Here is a 23,859-nt window from a genome sequence, read left to right as displayed (position 1 = left end):
AGAAACAGAAAGTCTTAAAGTGTCCACAAACATTTTTTTGTTTTTCTGAGCTTCGCAGATTTCTGTTTGACAGTGTATGACCTGGTTGTAAAGGGTCATTGAAGAGAAAGTACCTGCAGGATGATCAGGCTGTGTGCTGAGGTCTGAGTGTCCAGGATCAACAGCAGAGGGCGCCGGCTGCACACAAAAACACAGACAAATGAGTTGTAGATCACATTTCAGAACTAAATTCGAGCTGTTAAAGGTTGATTTTCAACATCTCCTGTGGTGATCTATATAATAACAGGAAATCAGGGTTCATTCTGTGCAGGAAAACAATATTTTACACTGAGGAAAACAACATCTAATGAAATTCTGTAAAATCATATGACAGATTTAAGCATATTTTGTGTCATCTGATCAAATGTTCATGCATCAATCAGCTGGTTGTTAAGTAGCCAGCTTCCAGACCTCTGAATCACTGCCAACATCTCTGATGTTCTCTGTGACTGAAATATTAAAGGGACAGTTCACCCATAACGCAAATCAAATCATAAGTGTTTTGGAGATATTGCTTGTAGAGATGTCAGCCTTCTCTCCAATATAACAGGACTAAATGGTACTCTATTTGTTGTGCTGAAATTTGAAAAATTCCAAACCAGTGCGTCTTTCCAAAAATCATCTCCCGGTTACTAAAGATTAACCAGACCTCGTCAAGCTTGCATATCTGTCTCACCATGGCTTGACAACGAGATCTGTTTAAACCAAAGATTATGTCAATATCAGTCTGATTGTACCTTGTTGGTGTTGTCATGGTGACCAGTGTTGTGTTGGAGTCCGTTGGGTGGGTTGTTGCTCTCGGTGCTCTGTCCGCTCCCGGCACTGCGGGTGCTGCCAACGCTGCCAGTGCTCCCGACGCTGTTCCTGTCTCCAGCTGCGAACCAGAAAGACAGAGAGATAAAGCGATGAAGGCCAGGAAGGATGAGGGGAACCATCAAACACATCAGCAGTGCAGCTCGGCGTCAGGCTGTAAGAAGCAGCAGATGCTCTCTGTCGGGTCGCAGCAGGCTGGGAGAACGGGGCCAACAAGCCTGTGGGGGCAAAGGGCTGAGGGGCTGGGGGGGGGGGGGGGGGGGGTGACAACTGGAGTGACGACGGGGGTGACGGCAGGATGCAGGTTTCTGGTATCAAAGCTGTGCTGTGGCAGAGCAGCGGGGCACCATTAATGACATCAGGCCGACTAATTTCACTGTTTCCATGTTGCATTGTTAGACTTAAATATGATCAGAATTCTGATTTCCAGTTAATAATACAATATTGGTTTGGTATAAACTGAAAAATCCTTCAAGTTAATGATCTTTTCTTTCCAATTTTAGACCACTTTCAGGCATGACACTGAACTGAATAATAAAATGAATGGTAGGAATTAATACAAGTATAAGATCCCTGAAAACTGTCCTTTATACTACTAAAACTTGAGCCTTCCTTAGTCCCGCCCCTCTCCCTCTATGCTCCAATAACAGATGAGCAAACTTGGTACCTGTTAGATGTTGGTAAATGTTAGTAAAACGCTTGCTAACTAGCCAGCTAATCTACATCAATCATTAGCTAGCTAGTTAGCTAAGAGCACAGCATATACATGAGACAGGAAAGGAGAAATTTGACTGAGGTTCTGCCGGGTACCAAGCTGCTGAACTGTTATTGGAGCACAAAAAGGGGTGGGAATTAGGAAAGGTCAATTCTTTAGCTGAGTCACTTTAGTGTGTTTATGAAACACTTATATTTCTGCAACTATATGAAAACAGCTCATTAAAACCGTCACGGGTATCAAAAGGATCTCTGACAGGTTCAGCTGAGGGTTTTTTTTTCCAGCTACATCAGGTGATCTTGAGTTAGTTCAGTAAAACTCACCGAGCCTTCACTAAGCTTCAACATTTTGCACTGTGACAGTTTAAATAGTGATGAACTACTGTCGTCCTCCTGTGGCACCAGTGGGAACAACAACAGGGATTACTGACAGCCAGACGCTCTGAGTTCAGCCTGAAGCAGACGGTACAGTGAATCACACAGAGTGTTTGGACCCGACACACCAGGACGGCTGCTCGTCAACCTCACCTGCAGCTTTGGCTTTAGTGATTTCTGTGTTTTGTTAATTTCCACCCGGACGGACGCAAAGTGTGAGTTTTGGTTTTAAGCACTGACACGTGAGACGATATGAGACAAAGTGAGATGACATAAGACGACATGATATGACGCAAGGCAACATAAAGCAGTGTGAGGCAACATCAGGCCATTGCCTCACACTGCTTCAGTGATCTGAGATGACTGAAGTGATCTAAAGTGACAGGAGATGAAGTGAAACAATGCAGAACATGGGGTGACATGAGGCGGTGTGGCAATGTATTATGAGGTGAAATCACCGCGCTGAAGTGAGAGGTGTCGTGAGGTGAGATAACAAAGGCTGACGTGAAGTGACATGTGGCAATGCAGGGTGACACAAGATAATATGGAGCAATATAAAGTGACATGAGGTAATGAGTGGCGATGCAAGGAGAAATGAGATAATGTGAACTGACATGAGATAATGTAAAGCAATGTGAACCTTCTCTAGCACTGCAGTGTTTGCTGTTGTTAGAAACTTCTCACTCTTCTTCTCCTTCACGGTTGACTCTGTGCGGCGCCCTCTAGTGGATGTACTCCTTGATATCCATGCCAATGTGAAGGATGCATGGAGGTATGTGGGCAATGACGGTTATATTGTTTAAAACATATGTATGTATTTTGTAGGTAAAGAGGGCATAAACGAACCTTTAAGTGATAATGCGGAGCAGTGTTTAGCAGTGTGAGATAATGTAAAGAAGCATAAGTCAGGCGAGGCGAACCAGCTGTCACATTTTGTGGACAGCAGTTCTGTTCAGCTGTCTCGGTGTGTCGGGTCCTGATGCAGAGCGTTGAGCGGCACAGCGAGGCAGCTTCAGAACAGCCGGGGATGGAGAAGCTGTCGTTCGGGGGCTCTTACCATGACACGAGTCCCTGAGAACCCAGATGTCCTCGAAGGGAAACTCGGACTGTGACAGGCGGCTTGGAGACAAACCTATCAGACACAAAGACTCTGATGGACTGTGTTCTGTCAGCTGACTGAGGGGCGGGCTGACTGGGGTGTGATGGAGGACAGAGATCAGATGGACTGGGTCTCTGCCTGAGGAGGAATCTAATCGTTGATTCGGGACTCTTACAGTGGAAATGAAACACCAAGTCTTTGTCCTTCACGCTACGAAGAACAAAGACTTTGTTCAGATTACTGATGGTACTTCCTGTTGAAATAAGTGTTAGGGTTAGACCAGCTGTGCAGTGATCAATAACCTGGATCAGAGGTCTGTCATATGATTCAACATAAAGTAAAACCACAGCGATTATTGCCAATACCAATTTTTTTTTTTTTATCAACAAGAACTTCATATTACTTGAAACTAGCTAAAGATAATTACAAGTGCAAAACATATTTCTGATAATTACATTACTTTCAGAAGGTTGTGAAATAATGGTATACACCAGGTGCTTGATGAGCAAAATTCAATGAAACAGTAAAACTTTTTTTTAAAAAAACCTACTCTGTCAACATATTTCTGAGTCATTTATCGTTCACTTTAAATTGAAACAGATACAGGAAGTGTTGAGTTACAGTCAAGTTGGAGGACAGTGAGTTTTCCACAACATGTTTCTGTCAGTATTTCACAATAAAAGATAATAGCCTTGCAGTTTTTGATTAACTCAAATACAAAAGGACTTTTAATTTGAAACAGATACAGGAAGTGTTGAGTTACAGTCAAGTTGGAAGAAGGTGAGTTTTCCACAACACATTTCTGCAGGTGTTTCAAAATAAAAGCCTTGCTAAGAAATTAAGAGTTTCTCGCCAGTGAAATGCTGGCAGACTTCTTATTTGAAACAGATACAGGAAGTGTTAAATGAAGATGAGTTATCCACAACACATTCCTGCAAATGTTTCACAATAAAATTACTGCTAAGAAATGAATCAAAAACACTCTCCTTAATATGTTTCACAGTAAAAGCCTTGGAGGAAATGGAGGGTTCTTGTTCTATGCTAGAGGACTTTTATTTTGAAAATGGAATGGATAAATACAAGGCTGTCCTGACAAATTATAGCTGGTTAGCTCCCTCGCTAACATAGCAAACAGCTGTGATAAGCATTAGTGGGTCATATCAGAGTTAAATTTAAAAAGAGAAAATGATGATTAATCATTAACTTTCCAGAAATCACAAACCAGTCAGACACTTAGTTCAGCAAACCAACCCAACCTTAGTGTGTCCTGTGTGTGTCCTGAGAGTGTATACCTGTGCTGGTAGTGAGGCCGTTGGCTAGCGGCAGCACCACGTGGGTGGGGGGAGCGTACAGAGTGTAGGAGTCATCGGTCTGAGGGGCGGAGCTGAGGCTGGAGGAGAGGGGGGCTCTGGACAGCAGCTGCTGGCGCTGGGTGGGCAGAGAGGCGTGCCGGGACAGGGTGCCCCCTACAGGGCGAGACAGGGAGGAAGAGGAGGAGGAGGAGGAAGGGGGAGGTTATCAAGCTGATGGTTAGAGGTGGAGGTCAGTCATTATGTGGTATGGATGGAGAGATGGATGCAGGAGTTGAAGAGAGAGGAGGTGGAAGCATGGGATGGACTGGAAGCAGGCGGATTAGTTTCTAACTCAGGTGACAATGGGGGCTTTTCATCTACATCACGAAGTGATGAAGGTCTCCGCTCTGCACTGACTCAGGTGGAGTGAAGTGAAAAAACGCCGCCTCCGCTTGGGACTTACCATTTCTCCTGCTGATGACCTCCACGATGGACGGAGGGAAGAAGCCGACCCGGTCCGTCCCTCTCTGCGTGTCGTGGATGTGGCCTTTCCAGCGTCCGTCCATGTGCTGCTCCAACACCTGCAGGGGACGAGACGGGTCACTACGGGTCACTACGGGCCCCTGGTACATCAACTCCCCACCCAAAATAAATAAGCAAACAAATGACTGAATATCAGTTTTCCTCTTCTGTCCTTCTAGGTGAACACTCTACCAACCGAGCTGCCAGGCCACTTTTATCCACACTGTATAATTTTTATTATTCTAACTTGAAACATCTGGCAAAAGGACCTCCAATGAAAACTAGCCTTTAGCTAACTTGGGTGCATTTACATTAATTTGAAAAAAGGTCAAGTATATACAGAAGCAGCACATAAAAATAAAACTAATTCAAAATTAAAGTTTATTTGCTTTCATGGCGGTTGCTTACTAAATAAAAAACATTGGTAGAGTACTGATACAGTTTTTATGATTCATGATGGACTCATAGCCATGACGCAAAATAATGTGAAATCATCGTGTGTGTGTGTTTGTGTGTATTGTTGCTGTGAGAGGCAGTGACGAGGAAAAATACAGAACAACTATCTGTGCCAAGTTAAAGTAGCTAGCACCAAAAAACCCTGTAATAACCTGTTAAGTTCTATGAATGATGCCGTTTCCTACATGTTTTGAAAACTGGTCCTCAACCTGAGGGTTTAAGAGCCACTTCTATGAGGTAAATGTTATTTTTAGCCTCTCTGCATTGTAACATCGCTGACATTTTGTGTATTTAAAAGGGACAGTTCAGAGTATTTGAAGCGTAGTTGTATCCATAGTCAATGTATTACCTACAGTAGATGCAGTGAACACGCCCCCAGATTGGAGAGGCAGCAGGTGTACTGGTGCAGGAAGCTAAGAGATGTACAGCTGTGGACTGAGTCAGCAGCCAAAAGGTATTCTAGTATTTAGAAAAAAATCTATCAGTTTAAGTGTACACTATATTTAGGATATTTTTACTGCTTTACCCTGCTGTCAGACAGTTTTCGGATGGGAAACCAACATTATACAAGCCAAATATCAAAGCCACCAAACTCCATTGACAAAATCAGTCATTTTACCTCAGAGAACACAGGAGTTGCTGGTCCACTGCTGCCTCAATCAGTTAGTTTGTTTGTGTTTTTGTGTGGCGTTGATGAATCTGCACTAACCCTTTGGAACATCAAAGTCACACAATAACACAAACAAAATGACAAATCTAGGCAGCAGTAGACCAGCAACTCTTTTGTTCTGCGAGGTTAAATTACAGTTTTTTTCCATGTAGTTTGGTGGCTTTGCAGAGAGTCACATTTGGCTTGTATAACAGCAGTTTCCTGTCAGAAGAGACAGTCTGACAGTAAGGTAAAGGTGAAAATATTTTAAATATAGGGTACACCTAAACTGATACTGACTTTTTAGGTGCCTAAAATATGTTTTGCATTGGATTGCTCAGCTTCCTTCACTGGTACTCCTGCTGCTTCTCCAAACTGAGCACATGAGGCATTACACTGACTATACATACAGCCACACTTAAAAAAACAGAACTATCCCTTTAATACTTCTGCTTATACCATGTTTTTTATTAATATCCCGAGCTTAATGTTGCCCGTTTGAAAACTCCTTCTGTTGTAAAGTCAATAAAGTTAAATCAACTCAACAGCAGATCTTCTCCTCAGAAGTTAAATCTGTAGAGAAATTAAGTCAGACAGAGTCTGAAAAACTTTGATGTTCAAGTCTAACAGAGAAAATACTGGAGCAGAGTCAGTGATGTGAAGGAGTCAAACTGTGGATAAAAAGATTTTTTTACAAGCTGAACTTTCTTGATCTTCATAAACACTTCAGTGATGTTTAATATTTAGTACAAGTCTCAACACGAGGCCACAGACCAACAATCACATCCTTCAGTTCAACAGATTTACTCACCAACCTGATCAGACTGAGAACAATTAACAGTTAACCCTTCAAGGCTCATACTTTTCTATCTTTAATTACACATGGCCGGTGGAGGCGGCAGTAATTGTATTTATCTGCTTGCACACATACTGGTAAAAAGAAGCATGATATGTTGCTAAAGCCTCTGAGAATGGCAGAGTGACAGACGGCCGATCACCGTGTTAAACTTTATTAAATGAGCTGAACACAACACCAGGCTGATGCAGTTCACCATCCAGGCCTCTACACACATGAGGCTCTGAGTTATAACTCCATATTCTGCTTTTGTATATGAATGAGAGGTGGAATTACCAGGACTCACTTTCTTTCATCCTTGAAACACATCACAGTGCAAACGCAGCTGTATATCATTAAATAATATGTGTCAGGGCTGCAAGATTTAGTTTATTTACTGGAAAAAATAAAATAAAATGGTGTTGATGTGAGATTTATTGAGGTCTGAACCAAACAAACATGTTTTCTTTTACCTGGAGAAAAAGATTTTTAGGCCAGGTCATCTCTGCAGCACAACAGCATCTCACTATAATGGTTCTGGTGCTGCAATTTAGATATTTGACCATGTGATTTTATTGCAACTGCATCCCTACTGTGTCCATGTGCAAACAGATACCGTTGAATTATTGCTAAAATAGTGTTGGCCCGATGTGATCGTCACAAAATCAGTTTCCTTATATTTTATTTCTACTGTCATTATTATTACCTGGTGGAAAATCAGTCTCCATCTGTGAGACATTTGCTGAGGTAAAGCTTTCTGTTTGCTGAGCTGTGGTTAAAGAGTATTTGATAATCACAAGACACGCACGATGCCCTGCTGCATAAACATCCATGTGCAGTGAAGGTACTCCCAAACAGACTTGGCACGTGAAAAAGCTCTGGATAGTGACGTGTTATTGATGTCTGAGCGTCTCACCATGATGACGTCTCCGGCTCGGATGTTGAGGGCCGTAGGATCGTGGAGGTTCCAGTAATCCTTCAGAGCTCTGACCTGCAAAACCCCTGTCGCATCTGTCAAGGAAACACCCAGTTGGTTAGAAGTCATGAGGGTCGGGAACAAGAACAGAAGCAGAATTTTAGAAATATATGAGTCAATGAGCTTTATTTTTCAGAAATTTGATTTTTCTTGACAGAAACACCCTTATTTCAGCATAAAAAGTCATAAATTTGAGTTTCATAGACTTAGTCTCCTGCACTCTGGTGTCTTTTAAAGAGTGAAAATTACATAATAAGTAACACACACTTTTTGCAAACAGATGTCTGCAGATGACTTACGAATGATAATTACTATCTGGAATACACAATGTATTTATGTAATGAACTTTAGCTCTTCTGTAGGAATAAAAAGGTACAGGAGAACTGTGATCCCTGCTCCTTATTATGATCATCATTATTATTATTATTTTATGTGTATTAGTCACTTAAAAATATTAATATTGGATTTCTATAGGATGCCCATGTTCTGGTATGTTCCTTTTCTTGATTAATGTTGCACAATGATACATGTTTGCAGCAGCACAGTGAACAAAGCACGTACACGGATTAAATAAATCAATAAATACAAAGTATTTTAAAAATAAATAAATAAACTGGAACCTAAATATGATAAAAGTTGAGAAACTAAAATAAAAAAATCACAGGAAGTCAGTGTTGGTTTCCAAAATAAGATGTTTTTTAAATCCATCAGTCAGAATCTGAGTGACGATCCTGTCAGTTTTAACTGTGACTCATTCGTATCCGCAGAGGAGCGACGACCACACGCCGCCGCCAACACGACACGTCGATGATTCATGAGCATACAAGTCGCTCAACTCTAGTCTCCGCAGCTGTAAACAAGACGGGAAACTCTCCGTCCATGTTTAAATCACTTCTTCAACACAACCGCTCATTATTCCCTCAGTCTGTTCCCACAGGAACTTCAAAAGGCTGCAGGATTACAGAGTGCACACACACACTGTATATACACAGCTCTGTTCAATTTGAGGCTGAATGTGAGCAGTCGGCTCTTTGAAGTTTTGGGAGCTGACTGATAAGACTTTAACATTACATAACCCCGAATTTAAACACAGCTGCAGTTTGAACGGTGTCAGGTGAAGCTGCGGCTCAGAGAGACGCAGACAGAGGTGAAGATCCAGAGGAGGAGGAGGAGGAGGAGGAGAAAGAATAGTGAAATAAAGTGGAAAAACGAGGAGTTTTAGTGTGGACTCTGACCTCTGAGCAGCTGCTTGATGTCCCTGCTGGCGTGTGACGTGGTGAACTGGTTGACGATGTCCAGCGCCGTCTGGTTGTAGGTGTTGCGGATGTTGACGTCCACTCCGGCCTGCAGGGACGACATACAGGAAATCCAGACATGACTTCTGTTCTTTCACCCGTCTCCCGTGTTTGATGTGAAACAAATTAGACAAAAAATATGCAGCTGGCCCCCTCAGGGTTCTGTTAGAGCTTGATCTGATCTTACGTCAGCGCTGAACTGTGTTGCTACAGGGCGATGGGAAGATGAAGAGAGCAAAGTTAAACAGAGAAACCCTCCTAAAGACTCAGACCCGCAGCGTTTTCATTCAAATTTATTACAAATTTTAACAGAATTTCAAATAAATCCGCTAAAGAAAATGTATTCATGTTTCCATCCACTATGGTTATGTCAGTACTGTTCCCCTCCAGGTACGGCGTTACACAGGGACTGGAGGGGGCTGCAGCCACATCACCGTTTATTTTCAAATAAAGAAATATGCAAAAGTTAATAACCAGCCAGCTCGTTTTAAACCATGTGTGCACATTTGACTTGCATGGGGGTCAATTATTTTACTATTATTACCATCATAACCAATGCATAGCATGTGTATCTTCTGCCTGCAAGTTTTTTGTTAAGTTTTATTTGTTTTGTGTGTTTTTTTACAATACAAATATAATCACAAAGATTGTGATGACAGCACAATTAACAGGAATAAAAAAATGCATTGCACTTCTCATTCTGGCTGCATTTTGGATATTATTAATCACACTTGTGACGTTGTGGTAAACATTTCATCTTAAATGTTACTACCATAACAAAGTTGCCTGATGATGCATATGGAATAAATGCACTTCTTGTTGTTGTTGCATTCTGGATGTATTGTGTTATTCAGTCCATGCAGGAAGTTGCCATGTCGCAATCAAAAACATCAACGCAACTTCAGCCAATCCCCGTGAATTCTGCACAATCGTCCAATCACTGCAACTTTTCCGCAAATCTGACCAATCATTGTAGTTTCCCGCGAGTTCCAGCAATCATATCAGCCCTGCACACTAAAATCATACCTGAACCAAATCAGTGTTTTTATTTTTTTTTTACCATTTTGTTGTACTTTTATTTTGTCATGGGTACTGAAGAGGTTTATTACAGTTAAGCTCTGTGCACTTTGCATTTCTGTGCATTTTTTTTTAGTGATGTTATTTTCTAAACTTAACAGACTGTTCTATTATTTGTTTTTACACACCTCATGATGATGCAGTACAAGCTCTGAATTCCTTACATATAATTATGCAGTTTTGTAAGCAGACAGGATGGCACGCAGAGGATAATAATAAGAAGAAGGAGAAGACTGGACTTGCAAAAAATGACTCACAAGCATCTCAGGCATAATGTTTACTACTTTCACCATCTTAGCAGCGCTAACTGTTCTCTGTATATTGAGTTTGTATCTCCTCGGACAAACTTACATCCAGCAGCAGTCGGACCACCTCGGTCTTTCCGTACAGAGAAGCTTCATGCAGAGCGGTTCCAGACTTGGTGGTCTTGTTGATGTCGATGCCGGCCTTCAGCAGCAGCCTGGAACACAACACAGACACACATGTGAGACACATGATCAGAGCTGTGAGTCCTGAACCCGGGCAGCTCTGCAGTCAGCAGGATTTCAACAGGACTTTGGATGAGAAGTGTTCTTGTACTTTACTTTGTGTCCAAATGCAGGCTTGTTTTTTGCTGCAGTTACTGTTATCACTGTAAAGTGATATCTGCAGACAAATACAGCATGATGTGTCATCATCAGACAGATATCTGATGGGTTCACAGACTGCTGCTGATGCAAACTGCTGCAGCTTCACATTAAAGCATTTAACTCATGAAAAAAATCAAGTTGACTTTTATTGTGAAAGAGTCACAGGAAATGTGATGCGTTTGTCAGTGAGATTAGCACTTACTGCTGTCGTTCATCAAAAATGTCTTTACAGGACTGTTGTTTTCATCATTTGTTGACAGATTAGTTTGGCGTGTTTCTTTCTGGCACCTGTGATATTAAACCACAGCTAGTGTAGAACCTCAACGATTAATCGATTATTAATGGATTATCAAATTAATCGCCAACTATTTTGATAATCGATTAACTGTCAAAGTCAAAACTCTCTGATTTCAGCCTGAATATTTTCTGGTTTCTTTAGTCCTTGTGGGCAAAATAAGAAATTTGAGGATGTCGTCTTGAGCTTTTTGAAACACTGATCAATAGCTTTCACTATTTTCTGACATTTTTGGAGCGAAAAGCTAATTGATTAATGGAGAAAATGCTCAACAGATTGATCGATGATGAAAATAACTGTTACAGGGAAGACTGACAACTCACAAGACTGTGAAAGAATTAATGAATCAATTATTAATTAACCGGTTTGAGTAATTTGACGTCATCTTGGACTTTGGGAGACAGTGATCGATATTTTTCAGTATTTTCTAACATTTTTACACCAAACAACTATTGATTGCTTGATCGATTAGCTGCAGCTCTAATCTACTGTACAGGTGTCAGAAAATCAACCACTTTAATAAATGCATTTAAAATCAAAATGCCACAAAATCTTCTGAGTAAAAGGGAGCCCTGAGTAAAAGGGCCACTGGGCTCGCTCGCTCGCTCGCTCACACACACACACACACACACACACACACACACACACACACACACACACACACACACACACACACACACACACACACAGAAGCAGAGTTCATGCTCCCACATCCACATTCAAACGTGCCGGCTCAGCGGCGAACAACCACAAACCACAGCGGCCCTGCCCTCTGCACAGCCTCTACAGACAGAGACTCACCTCTGAGAGGAAACTCCGCCGTCTGATGTCTCAACAGGATGACACATGACGGTGTCAGAGGAAAAAATATACTGATTTCATACTTTAACTGAGCTGCTTGTGTCGACTTACATTTTATTAGAGGAAAGGAAAGTTTGCACCTTTGTGAATTCTAAATTTCTTAAACTACTCCAAGACCTTTAACCTGCGTCACGATGAGTTTGGGGTAAACTGACCCTCCCCGGTGTGTTCAGCTGTTAGCGACTGATGGTGGAGCGTCTCACCGTATGACGTCTTTGTGTCCGTTGCGAGCGGCGAGGTGGAGCGGGGTGGTGAAGGCCGAATCTGTGGGCTCCTTCCTCTCTCCTTCCAACAACGCCACGACCATGTTACTGCTGAGCAACAGCTGGGCCACCTGGAGACAAAGTGAAGACAGAGAGGAGACAAAGTGAGGTCAGAGAGGAGACAAAGTGAGGACAGAGAGGAGACAAAGTGAAGACAGAGAGGAGACAAAGTGAAGACAAAGAGGAGACAAAGTGAAGACAGAGAGGAGACAAAGTGAAGACAGAGAGGAGACAAAGTGAAGACAGAGAGGAGACAAAATGAAGCTGTGATGAAACCAAGTGCTGCCAAAAATCTGCGGACACACCGGGGACCAACAAACAGCGTCAGAGACCCTGCAGGTGAGAATGAGGTCATACTTCAGTGACCCAAAACACCAGAAATGGTTCCAGATGTTTGGCTGCAGACACAGAGAGTCACAGCTGGAAGCTAAAGTTCACTTTTGGTAGAAAAATGTCAGAGCGATTCCCCTCAGCTCCCTGCAGGCAGTTTTGTTTATGTTGTGCGTTTGTTTAAAAGTGTGTGAAGGAGCAGGAAACACAGCAGGTGATCAGCTGACTGACACATAACGTTTTAGTTCAGCTCTGAGTTTTATGGTGTTTTAAAGCTTTAATATGAAAAATTAAATGTCTATAAACAACTTGACACATTTTATAGATTCCCTGCTTTGCACTGACTTTTGTTATTTGCTTACTATTTATTTATTAGGCCTTTAGAGAAGACGACAGAATTTTCTCAACACATAAAATCATCTGAAAAGTAAGTAGTACTTAATGCTGTCAGATAAATATAGTGCAAATGTTTAAGTACAAGTACCTCTAATCTGTACTTGAGTAAATGTACTTAGTTACATTCCCTCTCTGGTCGTCGTCTTTGTTTTGTCTTGTGTGAGTTTGTTAAATGAGACATGAAAGTGAAGCCTGATCCTCCACAGCTGATTCAAACTTCACCCAGATATCTTTAGAGTGTGTGTGTGTGTGTGTGTGTGTGTGTGCGGGCGTGTGTGTGTGCTGAGGCCTCAGCTGCCTCTCAGTGATGTGAGGGTGTGTCGTCGACAGCAGCTGCTGAGTTTCCATTCAGCTCTCCTCTGTTTCACCTCCTCCTCTTTTTCAAACTGGTCAGTCAGTAGAAAAACTTTATTCAAACTACGGCTGCACAATTAACCACGACATTTCTCTGTATAAGGAAATACGTTTGCGTAGAAAAGTATCGTGGAGACAACGGTGAAATCGTTGAAGTTTCACGTTCAGGCAGAATCAGGCGGTGCTGTGGTGTGTGTGGGTGTTTCTTAGTATTTAGAGCTCAACCGCTGTGAAACAATCAGGAGATAACTTTTATTTCTCTGATTCACTGGCTTTCTATCAGCGCTGAGTGCTGCCTCTCCACATTCAGTCTGAACCACGGACGCACAGCTGTGCAGCTCATGTCCGAGGAAGAACACAGAAGAAGCACTTTTGCGACTCATAAAAAATAATTTCTTGGGCTGCTTGGTGCACGTCGTGTCCCTGCAGAAACGGACTGTGTCTCAAAAACGCAGCTGAACGGTTTGGATATTAATTCAAGTTGTACTCAGGACTCAACTATGATTTTAAAAGTAACTGAGTAGATGTAATGCATACTTAAGTATGAGTGAAAGTACAGACTTGGAAATCTACTCATAAAACTACCCAAAATAACGACTTAATTACAGTAATTTCAGTACTTGTCATTAGTTATTCCACCCCTGCTTCAGGCAGTTCTTGCTGTTCTCAGTGTCATGATGAATCTGTCCTGTTCACACAAAGCTCAGGACTTTTTTCTGTATTTTAATACACTGATGATCATTTTAAAATGACCGGCGTTCTCTGGCGCTATAGTAAAACACAGAACGGGTGCTCTGCCATGCTGTGGGGTCTCTAGAGTGTTAAAGGGATATTTTGGATTATTTGAAGTGTGGTTGTATGAGGTGTTTACCCACAGTCAGTGTGTTACCTACAGTAGACGGCGGTCGACACGCCCCCAGTTCTCCAGCCTTCAAAGAATCGGAACTATTCCTTTGAAAAGTCTGAATATAAACACTAAAAATTCAAAAGAAGGAGAAAAGGCTGCACGGAAGACTGACACAGACATATTTTGAAAACTAAATGAAACTGCTCGACACTGTAGATCCGTCCAGCTGTCAAACACATTTAAACCTCTGCACCAGTTCCAACGTAGACTAACTGTAGCAGGAGTCTGCAGCTGTGAAAATAAACACCAGGCTGGACTCATGTGGACGGATACTCGATATTAAAGGACTTGGATCAAAACATTTGATCAAGACATTATCGCTTTTGACTCCAAAAAGAAATATCAACACATCTGGATGGATTGCTGCAGTAATTCATCCAGATGTGTGTCAGGTTGGCGAAATATGAGTGAGAAAGGAAAACTCTCGTCTGATCGGTTTGCGTACAGAGATCAACACTGAGACAAAGAGACAAAGATAACAGGGATGTTTACTGACAGAGACAGAAGAGTCGCCGTGGCAACGCAATCAATCCCGCGTGTGTTTGTGCGTGTTTGTCCAGCTGTGGCTTCGTGTTGTCAAACCATCAGCTCTCAAACAATATTCACTCAGCAGGACGTCGCTTTGATTTAAGGACGCCCCCCCCCCCCGACCTCCACATGGACCTGGATTATAATCTGAACCTTAAACCGCACTGAAAGCCAGAGTTTAATGATTAACGCTGTGGGGACGTGTCCGGGTCCGTCTCCACATGTCACACACTCACCTGGACTCTTCCAAACTCGCAGGCCAGGTCCAAAGGAGTCTTCTTGGCCTTGTTGACCAGACAGGGGTTGGACTGATGCTGCAGCAACATCTCAGACTGAAAACAAACAAACAAACAGTCAACAACTTTATTTTATAGATCACAAGTACAAGAGGTGATAAAAGATGAATACAAGAGAAAGTTAAATGATATATAGACAAAATAATACTACTGAAGTTAACAAAACAACATATAAAGACGCTCAGATGGATATCAATCACGTGTCTTGAGTATGGACATGCTTAGTCCAGCTTAGCATAAAGACTAGAAGCTTATGGAAATGGTTTGTGTGTGTGCGTGTGTGTGTGTGTGTGTGTGCGTGTACATGTGGCCCCTCAGCAGACTGAAACACCTGCAGAGCGAGGCAGTGTGTCGGCCCTCAGAGGGTTGTGTTATTTCGATGTTGTAATGTGGATAATGTTTCAGCGCCTCTCGGCCAATCAGATGACGTAAACTGTTACACACTCCGGGTTCACACAGGCTGGATAAATACAGACGGTTGTGTGTTATTATCACAGCTCTGCAGGGACCCTGCAGGACGGATTACAGAGACTGAGGAGCCGATTTCAATATGACCCAAAAAAAAAAAAAAAAGAGAGAGAAAAACCTCGACAGGGATCTGCAGCTCCAAAGCACACTGACTGGAACTTTGTGTGTAAAAGAGGAGAATAATGTGGTATCTTGTGTCACACAATCAAAGCAAACAAATGCATGACATTTTAACCCACATTTCCACCATGTAAAGCATTCACACATCGACAGTTAACAGTTTAAGAATGTTTCTCAACACAAAACTGCAGGAAACTCACCATCTATGATCCATAACATCATTAAAAAGATTCAGAGAATCCAGAGAAATCTCTGCAGTTAAGGAGCAAGGCTGAAAACCAACACTGAATGTCTGACCTTTGACCCCTCAGGCAGCACACATCCAAGCTCACTCTGGCTTTACGATTATTTTGACTGAAACTGCGATAGCAAAAAGCTAAAAATTACACTTATACTGCATGCAAATAAGTGCACCTTTTTCACCCAAACCTGCAGGGATTAGCATAAATTGTGAATTGAAGAGGATAAATCTCACTAAACTGTCTGAAAGTGTTCCTCGGTGGGGGGTCACAGATACAAACAGAGACAGTTTGATTCACCTACATTCATCTTAATCCTGCTCTGAAAAATAACAGGAGTGACAGTCAGATCTGAACTGAGGATTAATGATAAAAAAAAAAAACCCTGTGCAGTGTTCATTTCATCAGTCAAAACATCAGCTCACATCTGTTCTGCTGAGACAGACGACACACAAACAGGGTCACTAATCTACACCCCCACCTAAAATCTGATCACCCCAAATATACCCCAACCCCACCACCTCATCATCGCCCTCTGAATCCCCACAAATCCAATCACATCCTCTGATCCTGCAGCACAATCACAGCAGAGGAGGAGGAGGTGAGGAAGTATTTTTGAAGTTAGCATTGCTCTGGTTCTCTCCACAAACAACCAACAGGATTTCACCATTACATTTTGACGCAGTGTAGAAAATATTAAGTTTATAATACTGACACGTTTTGTTCGGTAAGATAATTTTCACTAATGAGGAAAACTTTGTAATGTTTGAAGCGTAAATGCAGTCTCCAGGAGTAAAAAGCTAACGTTAGACATAAACGAACTACAGCACAGTCACATGACTTTCCCCAGGAACTAGGAACTTTTGGAGGAAATCAGTACATTTCCACCACAGGGACCAGGGTCTAAATTAAGTTCAGGGGACATTTTTTTATTGCCAAATGTTTGTGGGTCTTTAAACCGCAGTGAAAACGCAGAAAACAACAGACTAAGAAACCTTTAAAGTCCTTGAAAAGTAGTTCCACATACTTAAGGTGGAAAGTGGCTTTTAGCTATGTTTCCATGGCAACAACTTCCCCCAGGAACTAGGAATGTTTGGAAGAAGTCGGTGTGTTTCCACAGCAGCCATCATGGTTTCAATATGGAGTTACAATAGAAAGTTCATTCAATCTAAAAAAGTTTCAGAAAAAACAAAAACAAGTCATGTGACTTGTGACATGTGAATCTGGAAAATCACGACCACTGAGGTCCAACTGAAGAATGAGGAGAAGTGGTGGGAGGTGGAAGGACAGGTGCCAGGATCAGTTATTGATCGGTGATGTACTGATGTTTGGACTCACCACTTCGTAGTGTCCGTACTGGGCTGCCAGGTGCAGAGGGATGTGTCCGTCCAGAGACACTCCGTTCACAGACGCTCCGGAGCGAAGCAGCATCAGGACAGATTCAGCTTTTCCCTGCCAGGCTGCGTAATGCAGCGGACGCATTCCTGCACACACACATTTACATTACTCATCTTTATTATTATCTATCAGTCAGTGATCAGTTACTATCAGAAACAGTCCTCTGATCTATCACTGAAGTAAGGTCTGCATCAAAATTTAACTTCAAATATTTTTATTTCATTCAGGTTTCATCAAGTTTTGTGTGTGTGTGTGTGTGTGTGTGTGTGTGTGTGTGTGTGTGTGTGTGTGTGTGTGTGTGTGTGTGTGTGCGCAGCAGTGACTCTGTAAACAGAAGCAACCACACACCCCATCAGAATGACACAGACGTAAACAAGCTGCAGTGAACGCAGCACAGCTGTTAATCTGCTGTGATGGTCTGAACCTGAATGCTGTCTACTGTTCTCACACACACACACACACACACACACACACACACACACACACACACACACACACACACAGTCGGTCCAAAGCATGGATGAGGTGAGGTTCACACTTTGTGAAAAACTGCGAATAGTGCAACAGTTTAAGAACAACGTTTCTCAACACAAAACTGCAGGAATTCAGAGATTTCACCTTCTACAATCCATAATATCATTACAATATTAAATGCATCATGGGTAACTGTCACATCTGTGAAGGCCCCACTAATGCTGAAAGGTTTTGGAGCAACATGTGATGCCAACACTGATTATTTCAGCGAGACAATCCCAAGAAACGTTGTCCACATGTTCCAGCAGCATGTCTTCATAGTAAAACAGTTCAGGTACGAGACTGACCTGCCTGCAGTCCAGACTTGTCTCCCACTGAAAATGTGTGGTGCTTTATGAAGCACAAAATACATGTCATGTTTTTCCCTGTGTTTTACACATCATCCCATCTTTTGTGGAACCGGGGTTGTATTTTAAATGTATTTGTTTGAGAGGTTTTGAAGAAAAATGATATCAGTGAACTTGTATTTGTTGCTTTCTGTGATCCGGTCATCTCTGAGGTTTATAATAATTTGATCCTTTGAACTTGGATTCATTCTGTGCAGCTGCAGTGTTTTACTGTTATGAGGTTTCCTTTGAACCAGGGACATAATACATCTTAGCAGGTGTGTGCGTGTCTCACCGTTGCTGTCCTTGACGTCCACAGTGGCCTGAGCCTCCAGCAGCGCGGACAGAAGCTCTGTGGTCCCTGTGAGAGCAGCGTGGTGCAGGGCCGAAAACCTGAGAGACAGACACACACAGACAGCATTATAAACAGCGTGTACAAAATGTTTTTTATATCCTGTTAACTGGTTTCACCTCCCAGCTGGATGTGTCCCCACGGAGGCAGTAAAACTCCACAACACACCACATCAGTCGACTCATGACACACACACTGTTTCTTATTAAGAGTCCTCACATGAGACTGTAAACACAACCAACCTAAACGTCCCTTTAAACACGTCAGTCTGACATTTAACAAGAGAGAATCATTCTGACTTTATGGAGAAGATTAAAGCTCAATATGGAGACTCCCTCCTCTTCCTCCTCTTCCTCCTCGACTACCTCCAAACCAGCCAGTCTAAAAGGGGAGTGGCTTATAAAGCCCTCCAACAGCGAGTCTGCAACGATGCAGGTTCACAAACTACAACCCTCTCAGGTGCAACAGCCCTGTCGTGTCCAGGATGGACAAAACGCCATGAATGTCATTTAAATGTTTTTCCAACCAACAGTCCAGAACCCCAAGACCCTTCATTTACTGTCAGAAAAGACAAAGAACGGCAGCAAATCCTCACATTTAAGAAGCTGCAACCAAGAAATGTTGGGACATTCATCCTTGAAAAACGATTTTCGCCTGTAGCTTTACTTCATTGGCTCGTGTTCGGCCAATCAATGCAGACTTTTGTCACTCGAGATTCTCCCTGTGCCTGAAGAGAACCGACTCTGAAGTAGAAGGCAAAAAAGTCTGAACAAAACGTTCGTTCCAAGCTCTTGCACTGTGGACACAACAGAAGTGTGTGTGTGTGTGTGTGTGTGTGTGTGTGTGTGTGTGTGTGTGTGTGTGTGTGTGTTTGTGTGTGATGTGCTCTGGTGTGTCTGGACTCGCTGTGTGAGGGAGAGTCAGATAATTGTGTCAGTATGCGAGTCAGACATGGACCTGCAGCTACAGGTACACACCTGGAACGCATCACGGCGCAGGTCGGTCACACCCTCTCTAACTAAACTCTTCTTCTCTGATGGGATCTCTGAGGTCTTCCTCATCAAACAGGAAGTATTGAGAGTGTGTTCACTGATTTCAGGACAGCTTTTATAAAAATTTGTGAAGCACGTGGTGATGGTTTCAAGCTTTTCCAATGAAACTGAAATCAAAATAGCTCTTTTCAGCACCTGTGACAACATAAAGAAATAAAAATACAAAAAAATAGCAAACAAAATTTCATCCTGTTGAGATGTGCATGTATGATGTTTGCACTGGGGACTTTTGTGATTGGAGGAGCTCACATGAAGGGATGATGACTGGTCAAATTTGCAGAAAAGTCGTGGTGAGATTGGACAAAATTGCAACGTTGTGCAAAATTCACAGATACTGACTGAATTTGCGTGAATTGTTTGGGGTCAATGATGATACTAGCTGGTATTAGGGAGTAAATAAATCCCGATAGCATTACCATTATTCTTTACACAGAATATACTTAACTCTTATTTTACTCTTTTACAGAAAATTAATCTGAAAAACTTGCACCATAACGCGCAGGACAGCCGTCACATCCACCCGCCGTTTCAACCCCCACATGTGAAGCTCAGACAGAGAGGAAACAGAGCTACAGGCTACATGTGTTTGTCTGTAAATAAAGCAGGCAGAGACATTAGAGGAGAAAAGAAAGAAATGAATACGGACAGAGAGGGAGGGAGGGCCGATTTTAGAGCCGCTGTTCCTTCCTTTCTGTCTGTTGCGTAACGTGAGCGAAGGCATTCAGGAGGGTGCAGTAAGAGAGAGCGCCGAGGGCAGCTCCAACAATAATGGATGGATGGATGGATGGATCACTCAGAGGGGTTACAAAGAGCAGGAGAGAGTGACCGAGGAGGAGGAGGAGGAAGAAGAAATCCTTCAGCATCAGTCAGAAGGGGTTTAAACTGAACTCTGCTTCGTGATCATTAGTCTGAAGAGGAGACGAGAGTCTCTGCAGGCTGATAATGAAGACGCTTCGTTATCAGCAGAGGATCACAGAGGTGGAGGAGTCTGTCAGTGAGAGGTGGAGGCAGGCAGAATAAATACAAAGTTCGAGGTTATTATTGAACTGCAGTGGTCCCAAATTCATGCAGGGATTCATCGTCATCAGTCTGAGCCTGATGAACGTCTGGAAAACGTGAGAAATGAAGCTCTGCACAGTCAAACTACAGTAGCACCCTGTGCCGAACTCACTAGACTGCACGATTTTGAGTAAATATCTAATTGTGATTATTTTTACTGATATTGCAACTAGGATATTGGCGATAATTTTTGCAGTATTAGTGGGAATGATAATTTTTACATCATTATTCTCATTTTCATTGAAAAACATATTAAAAGTGAGTTTTGCTGCAATCTGGACCAAACAATGTAGAACTGCGATGATTCGGTGATTAATTGATTAGATGTCGACTATTAAATTACTTGACAACTATTTTTATAACAAATTAATCAGTTTGGATCTTTTTTCCCAAGAAAATAGTAAAAATTCTCTGATTTCACCTCCTCAAATGTGAATATTTTCTTGTTTCTTTACTCCTAAACTGAATATCTTTGAGTTGTGGACAAAAAAGACATTTGAGGATGTCATCTTGGACTTTTGGAAACCAACATGACAAAGAATTATGACTGTGATCCTCCCTGGAAAAAAAAAACAAACTCCTGATATATTTTTACCAAACTGCTCACTCCTAGCTGCACAACACTGATCCTGTATCAGTCTGAACGCGGTCTGAACCTGCGGTACATGGCGTCCTCTCGCTGACCCATCACAGACCGGATGTTCACTCCCAGTCTCACCAGTCTCACTCCAGTGAAAATGAGTTATGTCTTCTTCGTCTCCGCTCAGAGGCCTGCGCACATTTACAGTGAGTTCATGTTCACAGCTCAGCACCGTCTGATTCATTTACTCGCCTCTTTTTTTTACAACACAAGGGGCTTTTTTTTGTGTGTGTGGTGCCGGTGTTACTAAGAACATTTACAAGCTCTTCTTTATGAGTGCAGGTCGGGCATGTTGGCACATGGAGAGCAGTTTACAGTAAAAACACAGCAGACACGTCCGCCATCCTCCACTGCTGGAGTTAAAAACACTCACTGGATCTGTCAGAAACATGTATTCCAAGAGGAAAGTCACATTATTATAATTCTCATTATTTATTAACATTTAACAGTTGACTCTTGCTGCATCATCAAGTCTACTTTTGTGTGTTTTGAGGTCTGTATGAGGAAAGCTGAGCTGCTTCAAAACACATCTGATCAATATCTTAAATCTTAGATGATGAAGTGATTATTGGTGGAATCTTCTGATCATCCCTCACATTAAAATCTTCTCATGTTGAAACTTATACGCAAAATATTTAACTTTCTATTTCTTCAAACATTATGAATTTTATCTCAGAGTTTCTGCAGGTTTCTACACATATAAGCAAACACATATTTCTACCTTTTGCAAGCAAAGTGTAGACAATAAAGCATTTTCTATTTCTACTCTACAACTAGGGCTGCAACTATTGATTATTTTAATCTGTCAGTTATTTTCTCAATTAACCGATTAGTCCATAAAATGTCAGAAAATAGTGAATATTTGTGATCAGCGTTTCCCAAAAGTCCAAGACAACGAGGTCTTTGAAATCTGCAAGTTCAATGCTAGATGCCACTAAATCCTACAGACTGACCCTTTAAGAAAAAATAAATGCTGCCTGTGAAACTAAACTAATGTCAGTGTTGATACAGATCAATACAGCTGTGCTAGGCCAATATGAAACTGATAATATTGGCTGATTGATCTGATGGAAACATCTCTGAGGATGCAGCTGCTGCTGTTTGAGGCAAATAAACACAAACAGACCAAATATTAAATGTGACGGTGAAATATTTACCATGTTTTGTGTGAACACAACAAAAAATTACGTGAATAAATTCAAAAGGCTAAACTCAGGAATTCTCTCTGAAGTTTTTAAATTCAGTAATGACGAGCATCACGGTTATCAAACGTGAGAACATTTGAAACTGAGGATCACAGACTTCACATGAGGACTCATGTTGGACACTGAATGAGCCTCTGTTACAGCCGCCGTCCCGTCCGTCCTCAGAAGTGTGACGGCTGCTGGCAGCTCGTCTCTCTCCTCCGGGACAAAAGACCAGCGCTCCCGGCATCGATTCACTGGGACCCATTCCAGCTCGTCTCTCCATAGAAACACGTCCGCACGGCGAGCCAACAGACGCCAGCACACACTCAAATACTAATTTGTCTCACAGGGACGCAGAAAAGAAACGTCCTTTATACCCAGTGTGTGTTTGTTTCTCACACACACACACACACACACACACACACACACACACACACACAGAAGCATGCATGTCAATAAAGACAAATATTCGGACTGCTGAATGGTAGTCCTGCTCAAACACTCACACAACCTCAATAACACTGATTTATGTGTGAAGTCGCAGTGATTTCACAACCACAACGCCAACTGTTTATGATTTGCAAAAAACTTTTCGACTTGTTTTCAGCTGAATACAAGAGTTCACAGGAGTTCAAACTGATACATTTTATTGCTCTTTGTAAAAATTCACTCATTCTGAATTCGATGCCTGCGACATGTTTCAAAAAAAAAGGTTTGTGACAGGAGCAACAAAAGACTGTTAAAGTTGTGGAATGACTGAAAAAAAAAAAAAAAAAAACTGCGTGGGAAAATAGTCCAACAGTTTAAGGACAACGTTTCTCAGCACGTAACTGCAGGACCATCTAATATCCATCACATCTGTAAAGGCCCTTTAATGCTATTTTTTTGTTTGAAATAATGAGTATGGGTCTCCAGCATTTTGAAACTGTCAAATGCTAACTTTCATATGTTTAGCAATTTGCACATTACCATAATCAGCACTGTACTATCCTCCCTTCTCTCTCTTTTTTTGAGGCATTGCAGTACACCAAGGTATTTAGAAATGACAAAGCTTGATGTTATCTAAAACATACTGTAGAAGTTGCAACTGTTTTTTGATTGATGGAAGATGAAAATGAAAATAAATTTACAAAAAAATAATAATGTTTACCAGTTTTAACATTAAATATCTTGTCTTTGTGCTGTGTTCAATTGAATATAGGTCGAAAAGTTTTTGCAAATGATTGCATTCTGTTTTTATTTGGAAGTGGGGTTGTACCTCATGTCTGTCTGTCCATCTGCGTGTCCAAACAGAGGACAGAGTCAAAAATTTCCCTCCAATCACAGCACGAGTCAGAGCAGGTCTGTACACACACCTGCAGAGGAGGGGCCGTGACTCCCACACTCATCAGAGGGTGTCAAACTTGGCGAACACTAAACCTCTTGGAGCCAAGAGGAAAGTATGTCAGCCATTGTTCAGACGGAGAGTTTTGGCGGGGCGGGC

General features: G+C 42.0%; 1 protein-coding gene across 5 annotated transcripts in view; it reads right to left on the bottom strand.

Annotated features, from left to right (window-relative positions):
- The window catches only part of caskin2b (CASK interacting protein 2b), a 55,281-nt gene that overhangs the window by 5,434 nt on the left and 25,988 nt on the right, over positions 1–23,859 (bottom strand). For 3 of the 5 annotated variants that reach the window (XM_084745035.1, XM_084745036.1, XM_084745037.1), the window contains exons 3-14: positions 18,382–18,479; positions 17,167–17,312; positions 14,942–15,037; positions 12,131–12,261; positions 10,494–10,602; positions 9,006–9,114; positions 7,711–7,805; positions 4,796–4,913; positions 4,333–4,506; positions 2,999–3,073; positions 777–913; positions 114–177 (exon numbers count right to left, since the gene is read on the bottom strand). In XM_084745035.1, coding sequence (XP_084601161.1) covers positions 114–177; positions 777–913; positions 2,999–3,073; positions 4,333–4,506; positions 4,796–4,913; positions 7,711–7,805; positions 9,006–9,114; positions 10,494–10,602; positions 12,131–12,261; positions 14,942–15,037; positions 17,167–17,312; positions 18,382–18,479 — 1,352 coding nt within the window. The remainder of the gene's footprint in view (positions 1–113; positions 178–776; positions 914–2,998; positions 3,074–4,332; positions 4,507–4,795; positions 4,914–7,710; positions 7,806–9,005; positions 9,115–10,493; positions 10,603–12,130; positions 12,262–14,941; positions 15,038–17,166; positions 17,313–18,381; positions 18,480–23,859) is intronic. The other 2 variants (XM_084745038.1, XM_084745039.1) reach the window with 2 other exon arrangements.

Source organism: Lutjanus erythropterus, chromosome 19, assembly GCF_056507025.1.
Source record: "Lutjanus erythropterus isolate fLutEry1 chromosome 19, fLutEry1.hap2, whole genome shotgun sequence".
Lineage (NCBI taxonomy): Eukaryota > Metazoa > Chordata > Actinopteri > Lutjaniformes > Lutjanidae > Lutjanus > Lutjanus erythropterus.
Note: the sequence above shows the minus strand (reverse complement) of the source record. Positions and strands in the feature narration are given on the sequence as shown.